Genomic DNA, 16,934 nt, shown 5'->3' with positions numbered 1-16,934 from the left:
AGCTCCTTGTAGGGCTGGAGGCTGAATCAGCTTTTCAGCCTCAGGGCCTTTGCACTTACTATTCTCTCTGCCTGAAATATTATTCCCCCAGATATCTGCATGGCTAGTTCCCTCACCTCCTTCTATAAAGTCCCTGCCTCAAACTTCCTGCTTAATTTTTGTCCATAGATGTTTTTATCACCCCTAATACTATGTTCATCTCTCTCACTATGTATCTATTTATCTACCTCCATTACTAGAATGTAAGCTCCAAGAAGGATTTTTGTCTCTTCTGTTTGCTGATAATTACCTAGCACCTAGACTAGCACCCAGCACAGAATAGATGCTCAATAAATAATTGTGGAATGAATGAATGCAAGAAAGAAGTTTCTCTGCTAAGTCACAGAACTCGGATTCTGAAATCACTTTGCCCAGTGGTTTCAAATGAAATAAAGCCGGTGAAGTTGAACAGAGCACTTGCTGCACAAGTAGATGGTGCTTTGATGGAAAATCCATCTGTTCATTAGAACTGGAAGGAGGAGGTTGACAGTGTCAATTTGTGTAGTAAATATTAGTCAGGGGGTTTTCTTCTTGTTCTTTCTTTTAAAAAAGATAGTGCACATATAAATGGAACTTCGGATTGGATTGACTTGCTTATCCCTTTGGGCACAAGCATTTCATTTTAAAGATCACTGATTTAGTGTAAGACTTTCATTTCCCCTCCTCCGGGAGGGGAGGGGACTGCCCACAATCCCACAGTGAGTTAATAACTAGACTATTTATTCATTTGATAAGTGTTTATTGGGCATTCCTGTCATAGCTAACACCATGCTGGACGCTGCGGATGCAGTGATGCAGGGTCCTCTTCTTCTGGACCCTGTCAACAGGACATGAGCTCAAGTGTTTTGACTCCAAGGCCCAGTGCTCTTTCTTGTACTCCACATTGCACCTCACAGTTGACTGCTGTTCCAGATGAACCGGTGGTACAGTGAGGCTGCTAAAAGAAACTGATGCTGTTCTTAGGTTGCATTAATAGGGGCAAAGTTTCCAGATCAAAGGAGGTGACTGTTCTGCTCTGCTGTACTGTGGCCAGCCAGTCTGAAGTGCTGTGTTCTCTTCTGGGTTATGGTGACTGCCTTCTGGGGCACTGATTGACTAGGACGCCTCAGTGGCTTGGCCAGCCCCCTGACATACTGCTGTTGTCCTTACAGCCAGGCGGGCACCACGGCAGGGGCTGAGCCACCATCATGGAAGGGAGAGGACCATACCGGATCTACGACCCTGGGGGCGGCGTACCTCTGGGCGAGGCGTCCGCAGCTTTTGAGCGCCTAGTGGAGGAGAATTCCAGACTGAAGGAAAAAATGCAAGGGATAAAGATGTTAGGTAAAGCAGACCCTTCACTCTGCCTGCAAGCCTCCTCCCTGCAGCCTGCAGTGCCAGCTGGCATATGCTTCTGCCCAAGTCATCCCTCTCCCTCCTGCCCCACAGCTGTGTCTTTGTGTACTTCTGTAGCACGGTGGCAGTATTCCCAGCCCTGAATCCCTAGCACCCCAGAACCATGATGACAAGACTCAGAATACCTTGAGGGACTGAGGAGGAGGCCTGGGGTGGCGGAGAGGGAGCTGGCAGGCCCAGTTAGCAGACAGGGAAACAGAATGGCCCATCTTCCAGAAGGACCAGAAATGGGGAGAGCTGGCATCACCAGGGCAACCAGGGTACGGTCTCCAAGTGTTAGAGCAGGGAGCTGAGCTTGGCTTGAAGCAAGGCGGGAGGAGGCCCCTTGGTTTCTCTGTTCCTGGCTTTTCCTCAACCTGTCGCCACTGCTCAGAACAAGCCTGCTTACCTCCACATGACTGACTGGTCCCCATCTGTCAGTACCCAGCTTAGATGCCATCTTTTCCTCCATGAGAGGCTTTCATTGATTTCCCCATCCAGAGGGGACTCTCTTTCCTCCAAACTCCTAAAACTCTTCCTTTGCCTTGCTGCAACATTCTCCGGGCCTAGGCTTTGGGGGTGAGCACAGCTCCCGATTTTCCAAATGCTTTCTCCTTGCTTGGCAGATCTCTCCTTGGAATGGCAGATTGGGGGAGGAGGGATGGAGTTTCCCTGTCTCCACTTACAAAAGAAGGCAAACGAGGCCCAGAGGGGTGGCTGATGTTATGGAGGGTCTCCTCCCTTCAGGCAGTCCCTGACTGCGGGCCGTAGGCTGTGGGTAGCCCCCCGGGACCATGATGGTGGGCCTAAAAGAGCCCCTGGCTTTGTGGAGTCCCCAGCCAGGTGCGATGGGAGTGGGGCAGGAAGAGGGTGCCAGGGACCAGGAGTTTGTTCTAGATTCCCCTCTGCTCCTTTTCCCCTGGTTGCAGGGCTCTTCCTTATCAGGCCTGTTTCTGGTTGTGGGCTAGAATGACGTGTGTCCCACTCAGCCCACAAGGTGATGCAGGGAGTGAAACCCAGGGCCTGCAGCTCCAGAACCCAGGTAGAAGCAGGCTTAGAGGCTTGGGATGGGAGAACGAGCACACTGAACTGAGTAATTCCTTTTGTTCCTCCTTCCCCCGTTGTCTCCCCAGGGGAGCTTTTGGAAGAGTCTCAGATGGAAGCGTCCAGGCTGCGGCAGAAGGCAGAGGAGCTGGTCAAGGACAGTGAGCTGCTCCCACCGCCGTCTCCCTCTTTGACCTCCTTCGACCACCTGGCTGAGCTCACAGGTACAAGAGGAGCCCAGGCGGTCCTCTGCCTTGCCCGTACTCCTTACTCTCTAATCCCTTAACCGTGGACTCCCTTCTTTTTTTTTTTTTTTTTTTTTTAATTAATTAATTAATTTATTTATTTATGGCTGTGTTGGGTCCTCGTTTCCGTGCGAGGGCTTTCTCTAGTTGTGGCAAGCAGGGGCCACTCTTCATCGCGGTGCGCGGGCCTCTCACTACCGCGGCCTCTCTTGTTGCGGAGCACAGGCTCCTGTTGCTCCGTGGCATGTGGGATATTCCCAGACCAGGGCTCGAACCCGCGTCCCCCGCAGTGGCAGGCAGATTCTCAACCACTGCACCACCAGGGAAGCCCTGGACTCCCTTCTTAATCAGAAATCCACCTCTCCTTCATTTATCCTTAGGCCGCAGGCCATTCTCCCAGTCATGTTCTGGCTATAGAATCCTCAGAAGGTCAGATTTGGAAAGGACTTCAGAATAACCTTGTCCAAAAATAGCTGGTGACTCAGGAGTCCTGAGGCCCTGGCAGACATTAGAAATGGATCACAACAATCCACTGCACCCAGGATGTGGACTCAGGATCTTTATCAGCGTAACTTATTCAGCAAATATTTAATGAGCAGCTACTATGTGCCAGGCATCGTGCTCCAGGCAGCCACTTCGGGTCACTAGAGTTGGCATCTGAGTCAGAAGCTCTCTGGTCTGGGCCCCCTCCTTCCATTTTACAGGTGAGGAAGCTGAGGCCTGTGGAAGGACTAGACTTGCCTATCAGCCTGCTGCAGTGTCTTTCAGATGTCAGGTCCATATGCTACCTATTAAAGGAAAGCGTTGACTATGACTTAGGGTTAAAGTCCTGTGTGTGATCACCGTGCATTCCTCTGGCATGTCTCCAAGTCCAGGACAAAGTCTGGGACTAGGGAGGAAAAAGTTCCGCCCCACATGGGGCTCAGATGCCTCCTGCTGCAACCCCACCTTACAGTCTCAGCCCAGGCCAGCATGCCAGCCTTCCATTTGGCTGCTGGCTACATTTGCTGAATGGACACATGGAGGAAAGTGATGCTCTCAGAGTCCACTGTGCTGCAGGCAATGGATGTTTCCAGCTTCCACTTGTCCATTAAGTAGCGTTTTCTGAGTCCTGGATGGGTGCCGGGCCCATCCCCAGAGGGAGCTGTGCAACTCCCCTCAAGGGGCCCCCTGTGGCCAGAGCCCCAGGAATTCGGGGAAGGAGAGCTAAGTTTGAGTCCTGGTTCTGCAGTTGCCAGCTGTGTGACTGTGGGCCAGTTGGTGACCTTTCCATGCCTCAGTTTTCTTACCTTTAAAATGGGGACACAGAGCCGTCTTGAGAATTGGCTGAGATAATAAATATAAAAACACTTTGTTAATTGTAAATTGTCATCCTTGTCATCACTGAGGCAGGTCCAGGGTAGCAAGGGGCAGTGGCCACCTTGGGATTTTCCCAGCAAATCCAGGGAAGATGGTCTCTCTGCCCAGGTTCTACTCTGTCATTCCAGAGCCAGTCGTTCTCCCAGGCTACTTTGCCCTGCTGGGACCACCTCCCATTTTCCCAGATTCGTGTAGGGAACTCTGTCTGAGAACTTTCCTGGCCAAGGCTGTCCTTAAGGGGACAGCATCTGGGCTTTTCCCCTTTCCCTGCTGCTCACCCATGTTTTCTCAATTCTCCAGGAAAGGATGCAGATGTCCCAGCAACCCCCGCTGACCCTGCACACCCCAGCGACAAGCCAGAGCCAGTCCCCAAACCTCCAGCAAGTGTAAGTTGCATTTGGAGTCATGGCTGAAAGTTGCCTGGATTTCAAGGTCCCATTGGCAGAACAGCAAGAGAGAGGTTTGGGGTCAGGAAACCTGGGTTCTGACTTGCTGGGTGATGTTGGCAAGTTGATCTCAATCTCTCTGGGGCCTCGGTTTATCCATTTTCAAATGAAGGTCGGAGTTAAATCTTACCAGGAAGACCCTGATATGTACAAGGAGTTCCTCCCATTTGCTAGGTTGCATAATGTTAAGCGTGTATCAGCTGCACAGTGCTCAGAAAGTAGGCAGATGTGACAGGGAACTCACCTTCTCAACAGGGGCTCAGAAACTGTCTTCTGCAGATGTGCCTTGAGAAGTTTTGCTTGGTATCCTAGGACTGTAAGGGACCCAGGTGGTCGTATCATTTATTTTTATTTTTAAATTTTTAAAATTATTTATTTATTTATTTATTTTTGGCTGCGTCCGGTCTTAGTTGCAGCCCGCGGGCTCTTTCGTTGGGGTGCGCGGGCTTCTCTCTAGCTGTGACGCGTGGGCTCTGTAGGTGGCATGCGCACGCGCACAGGGGCTTAGTTGCCCTGCGTCATGTGGGATCTTAGTTCCCCAACCAGGGATAGAACCCGCGTCCCCTGCATTGGAAGGCGGATTCTCAACCACTGGACCACCAGGGAAGTCCCAGTCGTATCAGTTAGAGTCTCCATCCCACAGATCAGATCCAGAGAGAGAAAAACATTTTGTGAGGTCATGCAGACAGCTGAGGAAATGTAGAGGTGAAAGGGAAACTTTCTAGGGTGGCGCCGAGATCCACAGCTGGGCCCTTGGTGGCCATGGGGCTCAGCAGAACCTGAGCCCAGAGGTCCTCCCATCCCTGCCCTTTCCTGGGATGAAGGAAGGCTGAATTAGCCTTTGTTCGACCAGGTTTAACAGCAATCCCAGAGCCAGTTGCTGGTCCAGAGGGACGATTGGCCCATCCTCTGGTGGCACAACCAGTACCTTCTACTTGGAGTGGCTGGGAGATGTGGGGGAGACTGGAGTCCTTGGCCTCCCTGGATTTGAGTGTGTCCTGAAAAAGTCTCTCCAAATTTGTGTTTGTCTTGTTGGGACTTATCCCATATCAGTCCACTCCCCTGGGATCTCAGGGGCTGGGTTGGCAAGGCAGGCACAGGACCACCATGGTTGTGGCCACACTAACTGTTGTCTGTGTTCTCCAGGTGACTAGTCAGAGACACCTAGGCCCAGGAGACAGCTCTGGTGCCATAGCAGGAATGTTGGATTTGCAGTCCTTGGAATGCAGTCCTACTTTTGCATTTATTAATGATATGCCTTCAGTTTCCTCATCTGCCCAATGGGGATATAACCTTCTGATCACTCCATGGGTTGCTTTGAGAAAAAATGGAGTTCATGAAAACGTTTTAAAAGTGTAAAACCATTAAGAAAGATACGATCATAAAGTGCCAGCGGTTTAAAGTCAGCTAGTCCAGTATCCCTGTTTTACAGATGAGGAAACTGGCCACAGAGGGATGTGACCTTGAGTCACACAGTGGGTTGCGGGCTGACTTGCTGGGATTCATTCCTGCTTCGTGGTCCGTGAGCTCACCCTGGGCCGGCTCCCCTCCTGCCCAGAGGACTTGGACGTGAGAAGGGGTTTCCTCCTTCCATTCTCTGACCCCACTGTACTCTCAGCCATGGGGCCCCAGAGGAGGGGCAAGGTGTTTTTCTCTCAGGCAGCCCCTGACCCCCTTTTTCTGCACAGAGCACCTCCTCTGAATTTGAGGTGGTCCCTGCCGAGGGGCATTCTTCACCAGAGAGCGGCGGGCACACCAGAAATACCATGGTGAGTGGACGGCAGGTCCCTGGGCATGTCCCCCGTCTCCTCTCTGTTTCAGTCACCTGGCCCCGCGTGAGAGGCACGGGACCCGCTTATATCTCCTGGGCACCCCGGAGTCACTAGGGATACGCTTAAGGGGCCAGCACCAGGGGGTGCTTCTCGCTCACATATGCAAATCCGTGGCTGGTGACTTCCCTGTGAGCCACACAAGCACCCGACCATTGTGAAAGCCCGGGCACGTCGCCAGCCCCTCTGGCCTCCGCCAAGCGCCGGGCACCTCCGCAGGCTCTGACTCAGCCTTTGGGCCTGTGGGCTTGTAGCCTGGGTAGAGTAGAAAGGGTCAGAGAAACCCAGAGCAGCTTGAGGCAGGTGTGGCCCTTCTGTGCAGGCTCTTGGCTCCTCCCAGGCTCCCCTTTGGGGCATGCAGGTAGGAGGTTAAACCTTGCACTTACACACACACACACACACACACACGCACGCACACACGCACGCACGCGCACACACACACTCCCCTACAGTTCTGGGGTGTCCACCTGGCATCCTCATTCTCTACTTTACCCTACTTGCTGCCTTTATTCCAACTATGTTGTCCTGTTCTCTCTTAAAATGGCAGACTTATTGGGGAACCACTGAGAAAGGTGCGGAACGTTCTTCAAAAGTCTTCAAGTCCTGCCCTCTCCTCCTCCTTCCTCCTTCCTCACTTTGAGATTTTTTGATTGTTATACAGGCAATAAGTGGTGTAACCCTTCACTGATACCTTGGTCTCCACTGCCTCATTCTACCAAGGATTTGGGGCACAAATGTTTCTCTTTACATGTAAAGTGAATGGCTTTGGGAAGTGGTAACTGGGACGTGGAGGGAAGTGAGACAGGAAACTGCTGGTTTCCATTACAAACCTTGTAAAACAATTCGACTTTTTAAGCTACAAATAGTTGATTAAAATGTTAAAATTTTAAGTTAAAAGCCAAACAATTAGTTAAAACGCAATTAAATTAAAAATTGTAATTATTGAATTAACAAGGCCAAAAAAATGTTGCTCTTTAGTTCACTGATTGCATCTTGTGTCTGTCAGTCCCCAGTGCAATGTCCCCATCAAGTTGTCATGCAGCTTACACTAGCATGCCTTCAGTGATGAGGGGCTGCTCTGAGTATCAGAAATGTTCTGTGTTTTGTCCCCTGGGAACTTCTGTCCCCTTGTCCTGTTCTATCCCCAAGGGCTCTGAGAAGCTGGCCGAGGAGGCGAGACCCCCCTGCTCAGAAAGCATTTCACTCTATGACCCCGGACTTCATCTCGTTAATAGGTTCCTCCTTAGCCCCACCATGTGCCTAGTCTGTGCTGAGCAAAGACAAGACAGCCTCCCTGCTTTCTGGGAGCTTGTAGGCCAGTTGGAGAAGCCAGGGCGATGAAACAATTCACCAGCCTTCAGTAGAGCACCGTTCACCACCTCAGATCCTGTGTGGGAAGAGGCAGTGGGGGAATGAAGGCAGAACTGAAGAAGCAGCAGCATCCGATAGAATACGGCGCTAGGAGTATTATGGAGGCATTCGCTGGACGTCACGCTGTGGCTGTCAGGGCATTTCCGCTGCTGCAGAGTTCAGATGAGGGAAGTGGCCATAGATGGAGAGTCAGGAAGCCCGAGTTCCAGTCCTGGCTCTGCCACTGACTCACTGGGCAACTTTGAGCAACCTCTTTCCCCCCGAACCTTCGTTTCCAATCCCGAACCCTGAGGCTCCCCGTAGTTCTGGCGGCCTGTGACTGCCATAAATGGTAGGGGAGGCCTGCTAGAGCAGCTGAAACACGGGGCGCTGGGAAGGCTGAGCAGAGGGGACACCACAGGAATGAAGCCCGAAGAGGCGTGGGGCCTGATGGGTAGGGGCTCAGGCAGGGGAGGGGGGGACTCGGACGCCTGGCAGGAGCTTGATGCAGTCAGCCGTCAGCTACCCCTGTGGATCCTTGGACGTGGTGTTGGCATAGCTAAGGCACTGTCTTTGCCAAGAGTGTTCTAGACAGAGGAAACAGAGAAAGAGAGAGACAGGGAGTGATAGATTCTGAGATTGGACTGTATTGCCCACGGTTTGCTTCCTATCTCATCTCTCTGCTAGATCGGGATTCTTTGAACTATCTATGATTCCTAACGTGTTTTGAGTCTTGGGTCCTCTGAAAAGTTGGTGAATGCTTGGACCACTCCCCAGAAGACACACGTATAGACATAATAGACAGTTTTGATGTCTGCTGGTCAAGCCTTCCTGAGCTGAAGAAGCAGTACTGTGTATTGAGTGATACCCCTTTCCTGGGCTTGCTGCTTTCATGTATCATTTCACCTGCATAAGAACCCTGTGGGGTAGAAGGGAAGAAAAGGGATGTGCACATGTAATAGATGAGGCTTCTGAGGCCCTGTGGACGAGTGATTTACCCACAGGCACTCAGCAAGGCCCAATGTGTGGGAAGAAGGTGGCTCCAGCACTCGTAAGCCAGCCAGTGGCCCGGGAATCCCGGGTCTTGCCCTGTGAGTCAGCCCCAGACAGGGAACCTGCATAACTGGAGAATGTCCCTGGGCTGAGCTGGGATCAGAGGGGGGAGCTGAGTCATGAGGAATGGGGAAGCAGGGGGAGAAAGGCTGGCAGCACCTACTCAGACTGTGGTGAAGAGCGGTCCGCGTCCCCTCCCCCCGCCAGGAGCTGGGCCCCCTGCCCCACGAGGACAGCAACCTGATGCTGCACCTGCAGCGCCTGGAGACCACCCTGAGCGTGTGCGCCGAGGAGCCTGACCACAGCCAGCTCTTCACGCACCTGGGCCGCATGGCCCTCGAGTTCAACCGGCTGGCTTCCAAGGTGCACAAGAACGAGCAGCGCACCTCCATCCTGCAGGTGAGGCCGGGCCCGGGGAGGGTGGCCTGGGGTCTGCCGTGTGGCTCCGCCTCTGCTTCCTCCAGCTCTTCTGGGGAGTCCAGGGTACCACGGGGACTTCCGAGGGTGAGGATGGGGACCCGACTTGGGCTTCTTGTTCAAGGCAGTGAGCAGGGTAAGGAAGTTGTGAGAAGGGACGAGGAAGACGCAGGAAGCTGGGAAATAGTGGTGTGGGTGATGCAGATGTCATGGTTGGGGTCACTCTCGAGGCTGTGGATGTGGTAGGTTGGCAGCAGCCTTGCCTTTGTTCTTCACATACAGGTGGGGAAAGGGAGGGGACAGAGGCCGGCCCCTTGTATGTTACTGCCCCTGCCCCCTGAGCCAGGACCATCATTATCCGCACTTCACAGGTGGGGCCACAGCCCTTGAGAGGTGATTTTTTTTTTTTTTTGCCTAAGGTCCCCCAGTTAGTAGATGGTGCAGCTGGGATTTGAGCCTCGATCTGTCGTATTCCAGAGTCCATGCTCTGAACTCCCATCCCAACCTGCCTCCCCAGTGGAGGAGGCTTCCTTTTACAGCCCTTCCTGTGCTGTGGGAACGAAGCCAGATTTCCTTCCTAGGCCAGGCCAGGCCTTGGAACCATAGGGTCCTTGGTTCCAGGAGACTCTTTATTGCTCTCTGACCTTGGGCAAGTGACTTATCCTCCCGGTTCCTCACTGTCCCCATCAGTAACATGGGGCTGGAAATGCCTCCCTCGTGGAATTGCTCTGAGTATTAAATGAAGCCCCTTGTACAGTCTAGAACATAGTAAGCGCTCAAAAAGTGGTCACTGTTAAGATGTTATGGTGATGGCTCATCCATACTGGGCAGGGGATCTGAGCCTTGAGGGCTTGCGGGTAGGGAAGGATTCACAGATGGTGAAACTGAGGCTCCGAGAAGACCTGCTCAGGACCTGAGTGTCTGTCACCTTAGTGACAGAGCTGTAACTCCAAGCCTTCCTCCCTCCTAAACCCTCCTCTGGGCCAGTCACTGCCCTGTTGTCTCACTCATGTCAGCAAACATTCGAGTGCCCAGTTGACGGATGGGGTGCTGGGGTGTCCACTGTGTGCAGCTTTGGGAAGGGCCTGGGTTGACAAGAGCAGGAGGGGCGTCCAGGCTGGAGACAGGTGTGAGGAGAGACGGGGGGAGCAGAGGATTCCCACCCCCACCTTGGGTGAGGGGCCACACTGGGAGGCTGGAGGAGTGATTGCAGCCTGGAGGGCCAGCCCGAGGGAGACAGCCTTCCGGTGTCAGCAAGGCCCAGAGATGTCAAGTGTCAAGGCTGAGCACTTGGGGAGGCCTGGTGCGTTGCTTGTGGTGGGATCACTTTGAGTGTCAACTTTTCAGCTTTGTTGTTGTTGTTTTTTTAAATTAATTAATTAATTAATTTTTGGCTGCGTTGGGTCTTCGTTGCTGCACGCGGGCTTTTCTCTGGTTGCAGAGAGCAGGGGTTACTCTTCGTTGCGGTGGTTTCTCTTGTTGCAGAACACAGGCTCTAGGCGTGTGCGCGTGGGCTTCAGTAGTTGTGGCTCGTGGGCTCTAGAGCTCAGGCTCAGTAGTTGTGGCACACGGGCTTAGTTGCTCCGTGGCATGTGGGATCTTCCCAGACCAGGGCTCGAACCGGTGTCCCCTGCACTGGCAGGCGGATTCTTAACCACTGCGCCACCAGGGGAGTCCCAACTTTTTAGGTTTGAAATAAGGATTGATACTGGGCCTCATAAAAGGGGTCCTGCCAACCCTTGTTATTTAAAAAAAATTTTTTTTATTGATGTATAGTTGATTTACAATGTTGTGTTAGTTTTAGGTGTACAGCACAGTGATTCAGTTTTATATATAAATATATATACACATACACATATATTCTTTTTCAGATTTTCTTTTTTTTTTTTTTTTTGGGCTGTGCTGCACGGTGTGATTGAACCCGTGCCCCCTGCAGTGGAAGCGTGGAGTCTTAACCACTGAACCACCAGGGAAGTGCCCCCACTGTTATTTTTTTATCAGGCTCTTGTTTGTTTCCTTCTTAGCTCTTATCATAGTTTGTAATAATTTTATTAATTGGTTTCTTTACTTTGTGTTTGGTTTTTTCCCTTGTGTTCCCTGCTAGAATGTAGGCCTCACAAGAGGGGCAGGTACCTTGTCGGTCATATTCACCACTGCATCCCAGTGTCTGGCACTTCATAGGTGCTGAATGTACATTTGGTGAATGAACAAATGAATGAATGAACTAATGAACTCACACATGAGCTCTCTTAACCCCTTTGATGGAAGGTGATGACTTTTGTGACAACCTCTCTCCGTCTGCTTTGTGCCCAGGGCGTTTGCCTCTTGCCTAGAAGGAAAGCACATGAGATCTTGTCCTGGCCTTCCCTTAGAAACCACAGCAGGATGTTCTGTTCCCTGGAGTCCCCACTCAGGGCTTTTGCATCCTGGGTACTTGCCCAGCCTGTGGGTGGTGGTAGATTAATCTGGTTCCTCCTCATTCATTCACTGATTAGTTTCTCGGTTCACTCAGCATTTCCAAGGCCGGGTATGGCATGAGGCCTCTGCTGGGCATTGCAGCCAGTCATAATGGTTTTCTATTCCTCCATGTCTGACCACTCACCAGTTCCAGGCTGTGTTCTCCATTCAGCCTTCTCAAGTCTTTCCTGGGTTAGTCAGAAAGGGCTCGGTTTTGCTGTGGAAACAAACAACTCTGAAATCTCCCTGGATAACATCAAAGTTTTCCCTCATATTCTGTGTGGCAGGGGCTTGTTTCTGCTCCACAATCACATTGAGGCCCCAGCTGTCTTGTGCCCTTTGACAGCCATAGGGAAAAAGAGACCAGAGAATTGTGCATGAGCCAGCCCAGAAGTGACACTTGTCACTACCACTCACCTTTCATTGGCCAGAACTGGTCACGTGGTCACAGCAAGTCTGGGAAATGGACACGGAAGGGAGCAGATAGAAGGTCTGGTGAATATCGCTCACTGTCTCTTCCCTCAGCCCAGCTCACAGCCTGCCACCTCCCTTCTCTAATCGTTCATCACAGGCGAAAGAGGCACCATTTAGGATCTGCCAGATGGAGTTTAATCCCCTTGGTGATTCCAAGAGCTGTACAACCTCATGCACATTATTTCACCTGCACTAGCCTACATTTTAAAATTTTTGGCCACACCGTGCAACTTGCGGGATCTTAGTTCCCTGACTGGGGATTGAACCTGGGGCCTCGGCAGTGGAAGCATCGAGTCCTAAGCACTGGACTGCTAGGGAATTCCCTGGCCTACATTTAAAATAGAGATGAATTACGTAGCTTTGGGGAAGCTGTGAGGCTCCACCGAGGTGGTGAGTGGAAGAACACCTGGCCATTTACGGGTCATGGGTTAGGTGCTCACTAGGTATTTGTTGAGAGATTGAGTCACTTAGTACTGACCTGGTGCATCACCCTTACTAGTCAGAACCTCCCTTCCCGCCATCTGTGAGGCCCTGAGTCTGGCTGCCCATCTTCCATGCCTCCTCCACCTTGCAGCACTTCAAACATGTCCTCAAAGGTGATCAAGCGCCTGGCAGCTCACGAGGCACTTGCACTCTCCCGGTCTCGTTTGTCCTCATAGCAGCCCTATAAAGGAGGCAGGGGAGGAGCAGTTGTCCCACTTTGTAGGTGGGGGAACTAACTGTGTCTCAGAAGTGAGGGAATCCTGAGCCACACTGGGAATTGGTGAGGTCTTGACCCGATGCCCTGTCTTCTGACGTGCTGGCTGACAACCTTGCACCCCGGCTGCCTTGAGTACTCTCCAGATCTCCTAAGCTCTAGGCCTACTACGACTCAGGTCCATTCAGCCAACCAGTCCTGCGTTCCCTCAACAAAGTGTCGAGCTGAGCTGGGTCCTGGGCTGAGGATCCCGCAGTGGACAAGAGAGCGGCGAGAGGATCCCAGCCGTCTGGGAATTCATGGACTAGTGGGGTGGGGGGGACATTAATAAAGTAACGACACTGATGGTTCTTTAGCTCTAATTGTCACAGGTACCAGGAAGGGTGAGAGCAGGGGACTGTGAGTGAGGTTAATGGAGGTGACCTAACTCACCTGAGATGTGGGAGTCAGGGAGGACTTCTCAGAGGAGGTGACGTTTAGGCTAAGACTTGAGGCAGGAGTAGAAGTCAGCCAGGGGAAAGCTGGTGGGGAAGAGCATTCTAGGCTGTGGGAACAGCAGTGAAGGAGGAGGAGGGATGGTGCTCTCTGCCTTGGAGGAACAGAAGGCGCTGTGGCTGATTCCTGGTCCGGCGTCCTCATGGCTGGCTCCTGAGGGAGAGGATGCAGAGAGGAGCTCGGGTGGGCCTTGTGGCTTGGCTCCTGCTGTCCCAAGAGGGCTTGGGTGAGGCCATTGCAAAGGGGATACTGTGTCGGGACCTGTGTAGCGCCCCCGCCCCGCCCCCCAGCATCAACCTGCATTTGGGGTGCACCCCTTCCCTTACCTTGCCCCCATCTCCCTCTCTGCCCTGCAGACCCTGTGTGAGCAGCTTCGGAAGGAGAATGAGGCCCTGAAGGCCAAGCTGGACAAGGGCCTGGAACAGCGGGATCAGGCTGCTGAGAGGCTCCGGTAAGTCCAGGCTCCTCAGAGGAGGGGTGAGGAGTCGGATGGGCAGGAGGAGGGCGGTGGTGCATGGCACTGATTTCCGGGCTGAGCGCTCTGAGGCCTGTGCCCAGAGCCCTGCTTTGGATGTCAGGTCTCTTGGTCCTTCTCCTTGGGTGTTTCCTCTCTGGTCCTTTTAATACCTTGGGGAGTGTTTGTGTATAAAATGCCTTGAGAGCTTCAGAAGAAGGTCTGTACAAAGTGCACTCCTTCCTTGGGAACTTACCCCCTCCGCCTGTTAACAGCAGCTAGCTGGCTGTTGGAGAGAGGGCTCTGGACTTTGCTGCCCCCTGCTGGTCACCATCCTGACCTGCTCTGTTTCCTGAGAACAGTCAGGGGTTGCTCACCTGGGCTACTACTGGGTCTCAGACTTAACTGTGCATCAGAATCACTGAGGGTCAGGAAAGGCATTGCAAGTTTACACTCCCACGCCTCTCTCCTGTGCTGAGATTCTGGTTCAGTGGGTCTGGGGTGAGACCTAGGCATCTGCATTTTCCGGTGGGCCTCTCTGATTACGATGTAGGTAGACCCAGGATCACACCTGAGAGGCACTGATCTTGACTGTCAGAGCTCAAAGGGCCCTTTGAGATCATGTGGGCCAAACCCCTCACCCTGCAGAGGGAAACTGAGGTCCAGGGAGAGGCCTGTGAGGTCCAGAGGGAGTCAGGTGTGACTACTGCTCCCCTGTGCCGTTTTGAATCAGCATATATTTATTGACTTCTGGATGGCCAAGCAGTTGGAGTTTTATAGCCATAATGACTCCATCCATGGATCCAAAAACCCAGGCTGGAGGAAAGACCCATGATTAGAAGGCGAGGATGCAAGTCCCCACTCTGTGACCTTGGGAAAGCCATTTTACTTCTGTTTTCCTATTATCACATGGAAACCAGCTGGCAAATAGAATACAAAGAAATAGTTTCCATATTTCAGTCATACCTGAGTCCACATCACCATTTTTCTTGTGTCCTGTATCACCTACCTTATTATGTACTTAAGAATTTAATTTGCATCATGTTTTTGCTTAAGATTATTATAATGAAAACTTGCACTAGAGTAACTGGAAAACAGCCTGACCTGGAATAAATAGAAGATACCTCCAATAATAAACACAACAAAAATGGAAGGATGTTAATTAATTTTGGCGAATTGCCCGCTCAAGGCTCTGAGGCTGAAGGCTGCTCTTTCTCTGTTAACATGGGAGACTAGCAAGCACTAGAGAGGCACTCAGGACCTATCAGCACCAAACTGAGACTTTCCCCATGCTCCGCACAGGATGTCTGAGGATAATTGGAAAGGGTGGAATTTTCTCAGAGGGTGCGATCCAGGGTTCTTTAATGCAGTATGGATGTATCCTGAAGATCTCATGTATACAGATGTCTCACAGTTGGGGAAACCCTGTTGGTGAGCATCAGAAACTTCTAGGGAAGCCGAGCAAAGTGGCGTAAGGATGCCCTATGTGGTTGCACCTGAGGGCAGGTCTCAGGGACTCGCCTTACTCCCCACGTCTCAGCTGCAACTCAGATGAGTAGCAGGTCTGAGGTCCCCAGGATCCTCGACCCAGGGCCAGCAATATGACCTCTCTCTTTGCCTCCAACCAGGGAGGAAAACCTGGAGCTCAGGAAGTTGTTGATGAGCAGCGGCAAAGATGGTGCCTCCAGATGGCCAGGCTCACCAAAGACGGAAGGCACGGGCAAGAAGGGGGCAGCCGCACAGCAGCAGGTGTGTGGTCAGGAACTCCGTCCCCAGCACTGCGGTGGCTGGTGCCCAGCCTCCAGAGGCAGTGAGCCAGCCCCACTGCTGGAAGGTTCTAGTTGTTAGGCAGCGTTTCCTTGGCTTGTCCTGAGAGTCCACCTCCCTGTAGCTTCCACTCCTCAGCCCTTATTCTGCCGCCAGCCACATGGAGCGTCCCATTCCCTGGGACACACGCTCAGCCTGCTGCCTGTGACTCTGGCCCCCTGGCTCCCACATGCCTTCTCTTCTCCAGGCTGAATACCTGCAGTTCCTTTGGTCATTTCTCATAAAGGTGGTGTCGTGTCATTTGTGCAGTCTGGGCATATCCCCTAAACACGTTCCAGTTTGTCGAAGTCTTTCTTACAGGGTGGCTCCCAAAAATCAGTTTAATGTCTCAGATACCCCTGGTGGTATTAGGGTGTTAGGTTGAGAAAGCCCCTGAAGGAACTCTGTTCAGCTCCTAGCTGGGAGCCTCTGACATGCAGAGAACAGGGTGTGGGCTGACGCAGCAAGGCCTGCTAATGCCCTGGGCTGGCCCACCTGCCCCCTTCCCACCACAGCTCCCAGCGCTGGCTCACATCCAGTTCCCAGCTAGGAGCTGGCTGGCCCCTTGCCTGGCCTGTGCTGTGCTGCAGAGCTGAGTCCCAACTGTTTACTGACATGTTTCTCCTCTTTAATGGGGTTTAATGGCTGTACAGCAGGACTCAATGTCTTTAACAAACCCCACACTTGTGTAATAGTAATAATTATCCTAATAACTTAATTCCTTATTACTATGTGGCAATGTAGAGTTTACCCGGGATTTGCAAACTCATTATGTGATTTGGACGACCTCTGTACATGTCAGGGAGGCAGGGCTGGGACTGTTACTCCGTGAGACAGCTATGGCAGGAGGTTTGGAGAGGTCCTGTGACATCACATCATCTAGATTCCTGCATCCACCTGTTATTAGGCAGACGTGGGGTGTGAGAGGGCAACGTGCCGACGAATGGCCTTCTGAATCCCAGCCCATGAAGGCCCTCTCTTCTTCCATTTACCCCTCAAGTCAGAGCCTGCCTTGTCTGCCCTCTTGAGGAAGTGACTTGTGGACTCTCCCGATCTCCCCTGGGTTCTCAGAAGTGTGTGGGCAGGCCTCTTCACTTTTCCAAAGCCCTTAACCTCACTGACTTCTCGAAAGGCCAGATGCCCTTATTGCCCTGCCGGGGAGGGAGGTCCCGTAGGAGGCGTGCGTTCTGGGCAGTGGTGAAGCCTGTGCCCTGGAGTTGCATGTGGGTTGAATGCTGACTCTACCTCTGGTCAGTGCTGCCACCTTGGACAAGTTGCATAACCTGACCTCAGTTTCCTCCTCTGTGAAATGGAGATAATGACGCCTACCTCAGAGGGTCATTGGAGGATTCAGTGATGTGACGCCTGTATAGTAGGTTTAGCACTTGGCACATG

The 16,934-nt window shown here is 52.3% G+C and overlaps 1 protein-coding gene across 10 annotated transcripts in view; it reads left to right on the top strand.

Annotated features, from left to right (window-relative positions):
* The window catches only part of TNIP1 (TNFAIP3 interacting protein 1), a 52,120-nt gene that overhangs the window by 20,085 nt on the left and 15,101 nt on the right, over positions 1 to 16,934 (top strand). For 5 of the 10 annotated variants that reach the window (XM_036849190.1, XM_036849195.1, XM_036849192.1 and 2 more), the window contains exons 2-8: positions 1,191 to 1,362; positions 2,547 to 2,681; positions 4,362 to 4,447; positions 6,196 to 6,276; positions 8,947 to 9,138; positions 13,636 to 13,730; positions 15,362 to 15,482. In XM_036849190.1, the coding sequence (XP_036705085.1) occupies positions 1,227 to 1,362; positions 2,547 to 2,681; positions 4,362 to 4,447; positions 6,196 to 6,276; positions 8,947 to 9,138; positions 13,636 to 13,730; positions 15,362 to 15,482 (846 nt within the window). In that variant the 5' untranslated portion in view covers positions 1,191 to 1,226. The remainder of the gene's footprint in view (positions 1 to 1,190; positions 1,363 to 2,546; positions 2,682 to 4,361; positions 4,448 to 6,195; positions 6,277 to 8,946; positions 9,139 to 13,635; positions 13,731 to 15,361; positions 15,483 to 16,934) is intronic. The other 5 variants (XM_036849197.1, XM_036849196.1, XM_036849194.1 and 2 more) reach the window with 2 other exon arrangements.

This window comes from Balaenoptera musculus, chromosome 3, assembly GCF_009873245.2.
Source record: "Balaenoptera musculus isolate JJ_BM4_2016_0621 chromosome 3, mBalMus1.pri.v3, whole genome shotgun sequence".
Lineage (NCBI taxonomy): Eukaryota > Metazoa > Chordata > Mammalia > Artiodactyla > Balaenopteridae > Balaenoptera > Balaenoptera musculus.
This window is presented reverse-complemented; position numbering and strand designations above follow the sequence as displayed.